Source organism: Oncorhynchus keta, unplaced genomic scaffold (genome assembly GCF_023373465.1).
Source record: "Oncorhynchus keta strain PuntledgeMale-10-30-2019 unplaced genomic scaffold, Oket_V2 Un_contig_1188_pilon_pilon, whole genome shotgun sequence".
Classification (NCBI taxonomy): domain Eukaryota; kingdom Metazoa; phylum Chordata; class Actinopteri; order Salmoniformes; family Salmonidae; genus Oncorhynchus; species Oncorhynchus keta.
The window spans coordinates 217501-229798 of record NW_026277667.1 but is presented as its reverse complement, the minus strand read 5'-3'; the positions used below and the strand labels follow the sequence as shown (position 1 = coordinate 229798).

Sequence of the window (12298 nt, the reverse complement as noted above, 5' to 3'; positions counted from 1 at the left end):
CCAAAATATCGGAATCGGCCCCTTGGAGAGTAGGCTATACTATCCGGTGGGGTGTGAACAATGTTGTTAAATCTGCCTTCCACCCTTGCTGTGTGTTTGGTCTGGCCCGGGTGTGGAAGAAGCAGGGGAGAGAAATGGAGGAAGGGAGGGGGAGCGAGAGAGCAGGGGAAATAGAGGTGGGCAGGATACAGGAAGTGCAGCTGGCAGCAGAATGCGGGGGAGGATGGAGGATGTGTGTGTGTGTGTGTGTGTGTGTGTGTGTGGTGTGTGGGGGGGGGGTGAAGTATTAGGGTGTTATATATAGAACAGACATTAGAACAGAACACCTCACACATCCGCCTGGCTCACATCTGGCCAACAGGCAGCACCAGGAAAAGGGAGAGATTGAGAGGAGGGAGAGAGCGAGGGGTTGTGTTACATGACATTTCGGTAGCACAGCTAATTGGATTAATAAAGGAAGCAGAGTGAAATAAAACTTTAGTTAGTTATCCTGATAATACAGATTTTTCCTATCAATTATTGGATTTTTTTTATGAGCCAGTTTCAGGGTTTCTCACCTGCACAGTATGTATTCCTGTGTCCATTTGATGAACAGACAATGTCTCAATAAAATACAGGTAACAACTGAAAGTCTGCATACTGCTTTATAACTTGTTATACACATGCATACGTTTTTATGATGTCTTACTATAAGGCTTTTAATACGGTTGTCGCCTACATATTCACGTTTGGATGAGTGCATCATACAACAGCAGAATGAACTGAAATGTGTGAGGTGAGGAGAGAAAAGGTGAACAGAGAGGATACATGTTTTTAGACAGGAGGGAGGAAGTGCAGTGGAGAAAAAAAGGAGGAATGCGGTGGAGGAATGTGTGAGGAGAGAAGAGATGGAGAAGAGAGAGGTAGATTGAGGGAATGATAAGGGGCATAGGGGGAGAAGAAGAGCGGCCGGGTGAGGGAAAGAATGTGGGGATCTTAGGGAAAGGTGGAAGTAGTGGAGAATAGGAGGGGATTAGAGGTGTGGAATGTGACATCCGGCCCATTGATTGTACTGCTTATGTTTCCGGCAGCAATCTGATCTGAAGCTGTCCTCTCTAAAGTAAACAGAACACACAGGGCAAGCAGGGGGGACACTAGAAACAGACCAGAACACACAGGGTAAGCAGGGGGGACACTAGAAACAGACCAGAACACACAGGGCAAGCAGGGGGGACACTAGAAACAGACCATAACACACAGGGCAAGCAGGGGGGACACTAGAAACAGACCATAACACACAGGGTAAGCAGGGGGGACACTAGAAACAGACCAGAACACACAGGGTAGACAGGGAGAACACTAGAAACAGACCAGAACACACATTCTAGGCAGGGGGAACACTAGAAACAGACCAGAACACACAGGGTAGACAGGGGGAACACTAGAAACAGACCATAACACACAGGGTAAGCAGGGGGGACACTAGAAACAGACCAGAACACACAGGGTAGACAGGGAGAACACTAGAAACAGACCAGAACACACATTCTAGGCAGGGGGAACACTAGAAACAGACCAGAACACACAGGGTAGACAGGGGGAACACTAGAAACAGACCAGAACACACAGGGAAGGCTGGAGGAACAATAGAAACAGACCAGTGGGCACACAATGGTTGATTTCCATGTCATTTCAATTGAACTAAGTTGGAATAGAGGTTGTCTGTACCCAGTGGGACAGGGCAGGCAGGGGGAACACTAGAAACAGACGGGAGATAGCAGAGACACAATATTTACACTCCTAAATGCACGTATACACACTACCTTACACATAACAACACACTCCGTTACACACATCAAACGTCTCTACTTCTCCAAATCTATAACTCCAACGCAAACACACTCTCATTCTCACTATAATACACTCTTTCACTCAAACATACGCACACATTCAAGCATACAGTTGAAAACACACACAAAGAAACGGAAGTCTCTCCAGACCAACAGTGTGCATCTCTCTGGTTTTTATTCATTAGGAAGAATTCTGTCTGGAATTACAAAATGCACGGGTAGAAATAGCGGTGAGATTGGTTGAGAGTTGAGAGTGTGAGAGATAAGAGTGAGAGAGACAAGAGTGAGAGAGAAATAGAGAGGGAGTGAGGGAGAGATAAAAGATCCCACAGCCAGTTTTAAGGGTTACATCATCAGATTTGGCTGGCTCCTGGCCCCACCCAAAAGTAGGCAGGGATATCCCCATCTCTTTTAATTTGATTCTATTCTTTAAAACAGGACTTTTCTTTTTTTGTAGTGTCCTGAACATGGTTGTGTAGTGTCTCACCTCCATGTTTACAGTTAACAGCTGGCAACATAATTAAACAAACCAACTTTGATTCTCACCAAAGTCATCATGTCACTCTTTTAACATTTTTTTTAATTGATTTTTTAAACCTTTTTTGTTCTCAAAAATAGAAGGAAAAAAGAACATGTTGCTTAGTAAAAACATCTATCTATATTCATATATTTTTATTTTTATTTTATTCATATTCTTATTTTTTGATTCCTGAAGATGACTGTTCACCCACGGTGTGGCATGCACATAGCACATGCAGTTCTGGAAGTAGATATTTTCCCTTATTTTGGTATTTTTTTGGTACTTAAAATGCTTTTATTTCTATGTTTTCCATAGCAGCTCATACATTGCTTTTTGAAGTAACAGTGGGGTTATTTAGAATATGTGTTGTTAGTGGATGGTTGGTCAGTACAGGACACAATGATTGACAATGAATGTTAGGGCCTCATAGTTTCAATTGTAGGGTGATTGACATCTTATTTCATCTTGCACACAGACACACAAACATTCTGACACTCGCTCACAAACACAGGCTCACACACACACACACACACACACACACACACACACACACACACACACACACACACACACACACACACACACACACACACACACACACACACACACACACACACACACACACACACACACACACACACACACAACTCAAATCTCATCACAAAATATTCAAAGCAAATAAACAAATGAAATGAAATATCCAACAAAAACAGCTAGCTATTGATGTACACACACACATTGAATGTACACACACATTCTGCTATAAAAGAACGCATTCATACACAGACACACATGCAAACACACACACGCCATACACACGTACACGCATACTTGCTACAGCCAAGAGCTACATACTGAGTGTGTATCTGTGTATTCCTATCTTATCAGTGTTGTGATGTGACTTATACACATCTATGACATTCCTACGTTAGATGAATACTGTAAAGGCAATGTGCCTGTGCACTTCCTGGTCAAAGTGTCGTACATAGAATCATGGGATATGTCTTTACAGTACATCGGAATCCAGATTTGTGCAGATCTAACTGCACTATATCTATGGCAGCCATGAACAAACACTGTTACCTGACGCTAATGGTTTTGACATGGGGTGTAATAATAATAATAATAATGACATAATTCTAATAAATGAATGGTTCACTATGGCAATCCTCAAAGTCCGGCAACTGTGAGAGAGACACTGTACGGGACAGTGGTGGGTATTAGGATGGATGTTAGGTTGAGGCGCACAAAGACACACAAAAAGAGAATAGGGTGAAACAGGACACAGAGGTTTGGCAGAAAAGACCCAGTCATTGTTTCTCCCATGCATTTTCATTGGCTGTGATACATGTCCTGTGCATTTGTGATTGGCTGTGTTACATGTCCTGAACACAAAGGAGGTGATCCACCAGTGACAGACAACACTTAAACCGTATGCTCCCAGTTTAAAGACAGATACGAAAACATTGGAATCCGACGGTCAAAATAGAAGGGGTGATACAATGATGCAATAGGACAGGGATGCAATGTATTGCATACAGTGCCACCTAGAGGGCCAAACTGGCAGAGGAGCTCTGTCTCATTACTGCTTTATCTGGTCTACTTTAGTAGACCATTTAGCTGCCCTATATTTACTCACATGATTAATATATGTAAACAACTGTCCAATGCATGTCAGATACATGATTTCCGGTATGACGTTTGACATTGTTTTGTTTTTTTAAGTTCCTTTTTAAGTTCCTTTTCCCTTCCCCACCGTATTACACTGTATCAGAGTCATTCCTATGATTACTTCTGTTCCCACAATGCACCTCTCTGACAAAGCTCCGCCCACCAGCCGGACCAGTGGACCACCAACCAGACAGAACGTCTCACTAAACAAAGATGGTGACGCGCTGAGCACAACCGACTCGAAAGTAACAAACACAAATACAAGAATAAAATAATTCTGTCTCACAAGCATGAACATCATCATCATCACCATTATTATCATCGTTATTATTATCATCATCATCATTATCATAATCATCAATAGTATTGTTATCAGCATCTATAGAACCATTATCACTATTAATAACAAATAAACGAAAGGTGAAGAGGTTCCCTCCTTTCATCGGCCTTTCTTTCTCTCTCTCTCTTTTCATCGCTCTTTCAAACACAAACCCTGGAAGACTAGAGACATATCTCTGGTTTGAACGAGGCTATGTGTCAGCAGATGAAGAGCCAATGAGGACCATGGAGCGGGCTTGTAACTTCCTCCCCCAGTTTCAACTCCCTTTTAATATGAACCAATAATATGTGGGGTCTGTGTTTTCATACTTTCCTGCCTTCTTTCCTCCCATGAAATAAAACTTGGCCTTGTAACAAAATATCTACTTCCTTGAAAATGATTGTGCAAATCTCAGCCACATCAACAGTTATAATTTGGCACAGAGCATTTCAATAAGAACAAAGTGGGAAATAGATCATCCTGTCCCTCCGCATAAAAAAGGCTTGGACCTTGTGCTTCTCTTCCTCATCGCCTCATCTCTCCATCCATCCTAACTATTCTGATTATACCTCCAGCACAGGAAGAGAGAGAGAGAGAGAGAGAGAGAGAGAGAGGGATGCCTCAGGGTAAAGAGAGAGAAACAAAGGGATTTACAGGAAAAAGAGAGAACCCCACAGACTAATATAGAAAGGACCCAGGGATAGTTTCCCCCACATTACAGTAGTTTCTCTTTGTTATCATTTTTTTGTATCAATCATGCAGGATTCCACAGGTTTTTAAACTCTGCAAGTTCCAACGAAGCTGTGCGGGTGCAACAGAAGAATCAAGCTTCAATGTTTCGAAGAAGAAGAAGAAGAGGAAGAGGAAGGGGGAAAAGTAGCAGCCGCAGGAGTAGAAGAAGAAATACTGAAGAAAATGTTTGTTTTTAAGTTTCTTTTTTTTATGTTCACCATCCACTTTTTTATGTTTCTTCTCGACTCGGTTGGGGCGGAATCTTTTTGGGGGGGTTGGGGGGTTGGAATGGATAGATTCCACCTACATTACCCCCTCTCTCGTTCAGAGTTAGGGTGTGTGTCCCGGTGTGTCCCCCACTCCCCCCACCGCACTCAGGTGGAAGGCTCATCATCACTGATGTCATTATTAACAGTAAACACAGATGATAAAACTCATCAATATCTCCCCATCATCGAGGGTCGTGGTTGGTTTTTGCAACTAACGCAACTCCACTTAGTTCTCCGCAATGTCATAGTTTCTTGCGTTGATTACGTGATGACGTCTTGGTCGTTGTGGCGGTTTTTAATATTGTTTCCAGAGGCGTAGCATCATGATACGTTGAGAAAAGCATCCGTCCCCGTATCATCCATTTTGAAATCATCCATTTTGAAAAACTCCTTGCATCTGATGAGCTGGGTTCCATAGTTTTTGGAGAAGGAATTGGTTTGTACTCCATACCCTGTTCATTAATTTCCACTCATCCTTCAGTGGTCCTCCTCCTCATCCCTTTATTCTAACTACCCCTTCCTCACTCCCTCCATCCCCGGGAAACACTGAGCAGCAGAAGAAACGAAAATAAAAACAAATGGAAATAAGGAAAGAAAGAATCATGCCTTGGTTTCCCCTGTCTCATGGTGATCAGTGCTCTGGCTGTGTGTTTTCCTGGGCTGGGAGGTAGGGACTGATAACTCAGACAGTGTGGTTGAGCCCTCCCTCCCTCCCTCCATAGTCTCCAGAGGCTAGCACCTGTTATCATCCGTGTTGTTGTAGGGTTCGTGCAGGTCTTTAGTGCGGGGCCCTCTAGGCTGGGGAGGGGGGACCTTGTGGGGCCCGGGGTGGGTGGGGCCGTGGTGGTGTTGCGAGGAGGGGGAAGAGGCGCGGTACCCGTTGGGGAGACGTCGAGTGGGGGGTGGCTGCTGCCCTTGGGGGGTGGGGGTGGTGTTGGGTGGGGGCGCGTGGCGGGAAGTCCTGGGCGAGGTGCGGGAGTGGGGGTTGTTGGGGTGGGGGTTGTTTGGGTGCGGGTTGATAGGGTGCTGCTGCTGTGGGGTTGGGGGATGGTTTAGCACGGGGAGAGTAGGGTGGTTGAGGGGGTGAGGTTTGTGAGGGTTGCCCTGTGTGGGGCTCTGCTCGTAGGGAGGCGGTTTGTGGTGCTCACGTTCGTAATCCTGGTAGTCCTGGTTGTAGAAGCAGCCGTCGCCCTCCAGCGACCCACTCTCTCCTCCTCCTCCTCCCCCATCCCCCCAGCGGGGAGGGGGGTGGCAGGCTTGGTTGGGTGAGCCATGGTGGGGCGGGGGAGGTCCTTGGGGGGGCTCAGGGGAGAAGCGGTGAGGTGCGGGGGCGGAATTGCGCCCCAGGGCCTGGGCTCCGGGAAGTGTGGCCATGGCTTTACGGACAACAGGAGAGTAGGTGACGTGTGGGCGGGGCGTTGCCGGGGTCTGAGGGAGTTGCCGACGGCCTCGTCTCGGGGTACTGGTCCCCGAGGTAGAGGGAGCGGGACTTTCGCTCACCGAACTACTGCCCTACACGAACATTGAAGGCAAATAAAAAAAGAACCATAAAATTAACGACGACACGAACAGAGAGAGGGAAGAAGAGAGAGAGGGAGAAAGAGAGAGATGGAGGAAGAGAGAGAGGGAGAAAGGGAGAGAGGGAGGAAGAGAGAGAGGGAGGAAGAGAGAGAGGGAGGAAGAGAGAGAGGGAGGAAGAGAGAGAGGGAGGAAGAGAGAGAGGGAGAAAGAGAGAGAGGGAGGAAGAGAGAGAGGGAGAAAGAGAGAGAGGGAGGAAGAGAGAGAGGGAGAAAGAGAGAGAGGGAGGAAGAGAGAGAGGGAGGAAGAGAGGGAGGAAGAGAGAGAGGGAGAAAGAGAGAGAGGGAGGAAGAGAGAGAGGGAGAAAGAGAGATAGGGAGGAAGAGAGAGAGGGAGGAAGAGAAAGAGGGAAGAAGAGAGAGAGGGAGAAAGAGAGAAAGGGAGGAAGAGAGAAAGGGAGGAAGAGGGAGAGAGAGTCAGGGAGGGAGGGAGGTAAGAAGGAAGAGAGAGAGGGAGGGAAGGAGGAAGAGAGAGGGAGGGAGGGAAAAGAAAGGGAGAGAGAAAAAGAGAGAAACAGAAAGACAAGGAGAGATAAATAAAGAGAGGGAGAAAGAGAACAACAGACAATAACAACAAGAACAACAACAGCGACGAGAAGAAGAAGAAGAAGAAGAAGAAGAAGAAGAAGAAGAAGAAGAAGAAGAAGAAGAAGAAGAAGAAGAAGAAGAAGAAGAAGAAGAAGAAGAAGAAGAAGAAGAAGAAGAAGAGAGCAATCAGGAGAGTGTGAGGGGAAGGAAGGATGCCGGGAAAAGAAAGACAAAAAATAAAGAAAGAGAAGAGATATATAGAAAATGATGGGAGTCAGCATACACCGTAGAAAACAAAGAAAAGCGATGAGTCATGAAGAATAACGAGGACACAAAAACAACAGGAGAAAAGAAAAGAAGAGATCAGATCTGACACAGTAGGCCTCAAAATGGTGATTGTGAAGGTACCCACAATGCACTCTTTCAATGTTGTTGCCTTGTTCAGTCTGTCTCTTATCTGAATCTAGGTTGTTAACCAATCACCTCTGTGTGTAAGTGTGTGTCTAAACTGCTGAATCCTATAAACAACAATAGTTAATGAATAGACAATGTATGGAAGTGTCAAAAAGGGAAACACAAGAGACAGTCAGCCGCCTAAAGATATTTAGGCCAAGGAGATGGGGGAGACACTCAAGGTAGAACTAAAAGGAGAACCTGAGGCTAAAACAGTTAGGAAGGTGGCTCAATGTTTACACACATCATAGATGCCCACCTGTCTGTGTGTCATGCACTCTCTGCCCTCGCTGGGTGACCGTGACCAGCGACGGTCGTGCTCCCTATCCCGGTCGTGGTCTCTGTCTCCTCGGGGCTGTCTGTGACCACCGTGCTCTCCCCCCCGGTCGGCGCGGTCTGGTGTGTAGCGCTCCTTGTCCACAGAGCCGCTGTGATGGTGGTGGTGATGGTGGTGGTGTTTGCGGTCTTTCTGCCTACTGCGGTCTCTGTCGCGGTCACGGTCCTTCTCCTTGGGTGGCAGGTCACCTGACTGAGTGGTGGTGCTCAAGTCTGTGCCCAGTCCTGCCGGAATGGAGGCCAGTTATTGTTGTCATCATGGTATCTCTAGGGTCTTTGTAACCATGACAACATGACAACATCAAACACACTTTGATACAGTAACAACTCAGGGAACTAAGCACGTTCTTCTCACACACTCTCTGACTCACACACATTCTGTACCGTTCCTGACCAACGCATGCACACTCATTCTGTCTCTGACCTGTATCTGCGTCTGTATATCGACACAGTGACCGCTCAGAGGCCCGGTGGCTTCGGTCGCGGCGTCGGTGGCTGTGCCTCGGTGCTCCACCCTCCTCGGGGATCACATACTCCATTGCATAATCATCGGCCCCACCCCTTTCCCTCTGGCCCCTCCCAGATCGACTGTGACCAAGGGAGGAGGCCGAGCGCTTCATAGGACTATTATCTGTTATAGTCTGAGAGAGTGGGATGGAGAAAGAGAGAGAGAGGGATGATGGGAGAGTGGGATGGAGAAAGAGAGAGAGAGAGAGGGATGATGGGAGAGTGGGATGGAGAAAGAGAGAGAGAGAGGGATGATGGGAGAGTGGGATGGAGAAAGAGAGAGAGAGGGATGATGGGAGAGTGGGATGGAGAAAGAGAGAGAGAGAGGGATGATGGGAGAGTGGGATGGAGAAAGAGAGAGAGAGAGGGATGATGGGAGAGTGGGATGGAGAAAGAGAGAGGGATGGTGGGACAGTGGGATGGAAAAAGAGAGAGAGGGATGATGGGAGAGTGGGATGCAGAAAGAGAGAGGGAGAGGGATGATGGGAGAGTGGGATGGAGAAAGAGAGAGAGTGGGATGGAGAAAGAGAGAGAGAGAGGGATGATGGGAGAGTGGGGTGGAGAGAGAGAGAGAGAGGGATGGAGAAAGAGAGAGAGAGGGATGATGGGAGAGTGGACAGAGAGGAGAAGAGTAGTCACACAGCAGGCTTCTCAGGTTTACTTTCCTCATGTCTCCTTTCTATAGTCTCCAGACATAATGGGGAAACGGAGGGACTATGTGTATATACTGTATAGTTGTTTACCTGACTTTTACTTGTGTGTGCTTCTACATTCCTACCATATACAGTATGTAGAGGTGGGCACCAGGTAACCCATGACAACCCCCCCCAACCATACTGTTCCACACACATGCCTGTATTAGTATCATATATACATCATGCTGCCTCAGGCAGAGAGAGAGAAAGAGAGAGAGAGAGAGAGAGAGAGAGAGAGAGAGAGAGAGAGAGAGAGAGAGAGAGAGAGAGAGAGAGAGAGAGAGAGAGAGAGAGAGAGAAAGAGACAGAGAGAGAGAGAGAAAGAGACAGAGAGAGACATCGAGAGAGAAAAAAGAGAAGAGGACGAAGACAAACAAGAAAGGGGGATGAAAAAGAGGCAATAGGCCATGCCTGACATGCATCCAGGACTTCATCTGGAAAGATAGGTCAGTATCTCCTAATCCCCCCAAAAGACTAACCCACCCCAGCCCCACCCAATTCCTCCCCCAAAATCATAACACAATCCTCTGCCAGCCCCCTCTGCCAGCGTGCACATAGGAGCTGTCCCGAGTCCTCAGCCCCATTCAGGAGCTCTCTTTCTGGGGCACTGGGTGCCGCTCTGACCTCCTAGGGCTGCTGGACACCAGGACAGTGCCTATAATGCTACTGGTACACACCTGCATACTGTATATACCAGGCCTGCTCAGTACTAGTCCGCCAGTGTCGGCTGGTTTCCGATTCTATATTGAACGAAGGGATCATTTGGATGTAGAGTTAACTCCCCTGGTATTCCAGGTTGAAACCAGAATAGATGATAATGGACTGAAACCAGCAGACAGTGTGTAGCTAGGATACCCTCACACACACAAACACACATGGAGACACATACACCAAGCACACACCAAGCACAAACAACAAACACACTCACCAAGCATACACACACAGGCAAACACACACATGCATGCACACACGCACAAAATCACTCCAACAAGGGCACACATACTCCTGACATGCATGCAACACCAACACCAACACATCAGCACAGACAAGCACACAGGCATGTTATACGCAACACACGTGGTACACCCAACACAGAGCAGCAGCAGCAGGAAGAGAGAGAGACAGAGAGAGGGTGCAGAGTTTGCCAATCCCAAATCAACACCTTGACCCCACCCGCTTGGCACAAGGACTAAAGAGGTAAGTAAATTAGCCTTGTTCCAACATCCTGACCTCGCATAATCACATTCACCAGGCAAGATGTAAGTAATATGGAAAAAATCCATCTGGCTTATCCGAGGGCAGGGTGGAGCGATTGCCATATTGCTTATATTTTGCATAGACACCGAGTATCCAAAACATTAGGAACACCTGTTCTTTCCATGACATAGACTGACCAGGTGAATCCAGGTAAAAGCTAAGATCCCTTATTGATGTCACTTATTAAATCCACATCAATCAGTGTGCATGAAGGGGAGGAAACAGGTTCAATGATTTTATGCCTTGAGACAATTGAGACATGGATTGTGTATGTGTGCCATTTAGAGGGTGGGTAAGAGAAAGTATTTAAGTGCCTTTGAACGGGGTAAGGTAGTAGGTGCCAGGCGCACCAGTTTGGGTCAAGAACTGGGGGGTACAAAAAAGGAGCCCCACCTGTTTTGAGCCCCATCTATATATATATATTTAAAAAATGTTTGCCTGTTCTGCATGTTCTTTTGGAATTAATACATGTCACATATCAGTTTGCAAACAATGTAAAAAAATATATTTGATTGATTTAATAAAGCCACATACAAACATGGTCTCTTTTTTGCTTTCTTGAGTAAGGCAGCTCCAAAATGCAGATGTTTCAGCCTAGCTCAGTGCTTTCTGTGGGGGTGGGGCAGCCAGCGGAAAATACAAAGCATAGGGCTTGGCAATCTTCTCTAGTTGCGCTGTGATTGGCTCAGTGTTCTGTCACTCATGGGGACACTACGTCACCGCAAAATCTACAGGAAGACCTAGAAAGTTCAAGCCGCCCTGGGTGCTGCCATAGATTTACATTAGAAGTGCCCATCCAAGAAGGCTCAAGGTCATTGGCCACAGATAAAATTACGTCAAATCACGTTATATCTACTGTAGCGTTGAATGGACTGTCAACGTCATGCTTTTAAAGTCTTAGCTAGAAAGTTAGACAAGCAGTCATCATCATGAATCACGTCGACAATCTACAGGCAAATCCTTTTCCATCTTTGTCATATGAAGAGAAATTATAGATAGAACGTATCGGTGCTCATTGGCCATTGGACATAAACATTACACAACAAGTTGGAAATCGCAAATTCAACAATGAGAGGTTTGGAAGGAATCAGTGGCTAAATATAAATGTTGCAAACCAATTACTATTTTGCTTCCCCTGCCTGCTATTCGGTGGAAAGGGTGTGTGGGCCAAGTCTGGGTTTAAGGGTCTCTTTTCCAAGCTTAAAAGGATAAACATTCACACACCATGGGCCAGAAAAGGTTGAATACATTGGCCATGTTGTCAGTCCAGCATGACTTCTGCCGCGTTCAAAACAAAATGTCAGATTTCAGTGAGTTCAAGACAACTGGGAACTCTGGAAAAAAAGGAGCTCTGACTGGGAAAATACGTTTTGAACGGTCATCCAACTGGGAATTCCAAGTCGGGAACTCAGGCCTCTTTCTAGAGCTCAGACCTGAAGATCACTGACGTCATGATTCTGCCTTGTTTTTGCCGAAATCCCAGTTGTCTTGAAAGCACCATAAATCCAGAGAAAGCCAGACTTTGATGACAATGTTTCATGACAAAATTTGCCCACAAGAAGGACCGCCGAGCCACCTTCCTGTTCAAGTGAGCACAGCAGAACG

General features: G+C 46.4%; 1 protein-coding gene across 10 annotated transcripts in view; it reads right to left on the bottom strand.

Annotated features, from left to right (window-relative positions):
- Window positions 1–1982: 1982 nt before the first annotated feature.
- Window positions 1983–12298, bottom strand: part of LOC118375936 (voltage-dependent P/Q-type calcium channel subunit alpha-1A-like) — a 155722-nt gene continuing 145406 nt past the window's right edge. For 8 of the 10 annotated variants that reach the window (XM_052500682.1, XM_052500690.1, XM_052500688.1 and 5 more), the window contains 3 exons: window positions 8659–8875; window positions 8158–8459; window positions 1983–6852 (listed from right to left, as the gene is read on the bottom strand). In XM_052500682.1, the coding sequence (XP_052356642.1) occupies window positions 6073–6852; window positions 8158–8459; window positions 8659–8875 (1299 nt within the window). In that variant the 3' untranslated portion in view covers window positions 1983–6072. The remainder of the gene's footprint in view (window positions 6853–8157; window positions 8460–8658; window positions 8876–12298) is intronic. The other 2 variants (XM_052500687.1, XM_052500691.1) reach the window with 2 other exon arrangements.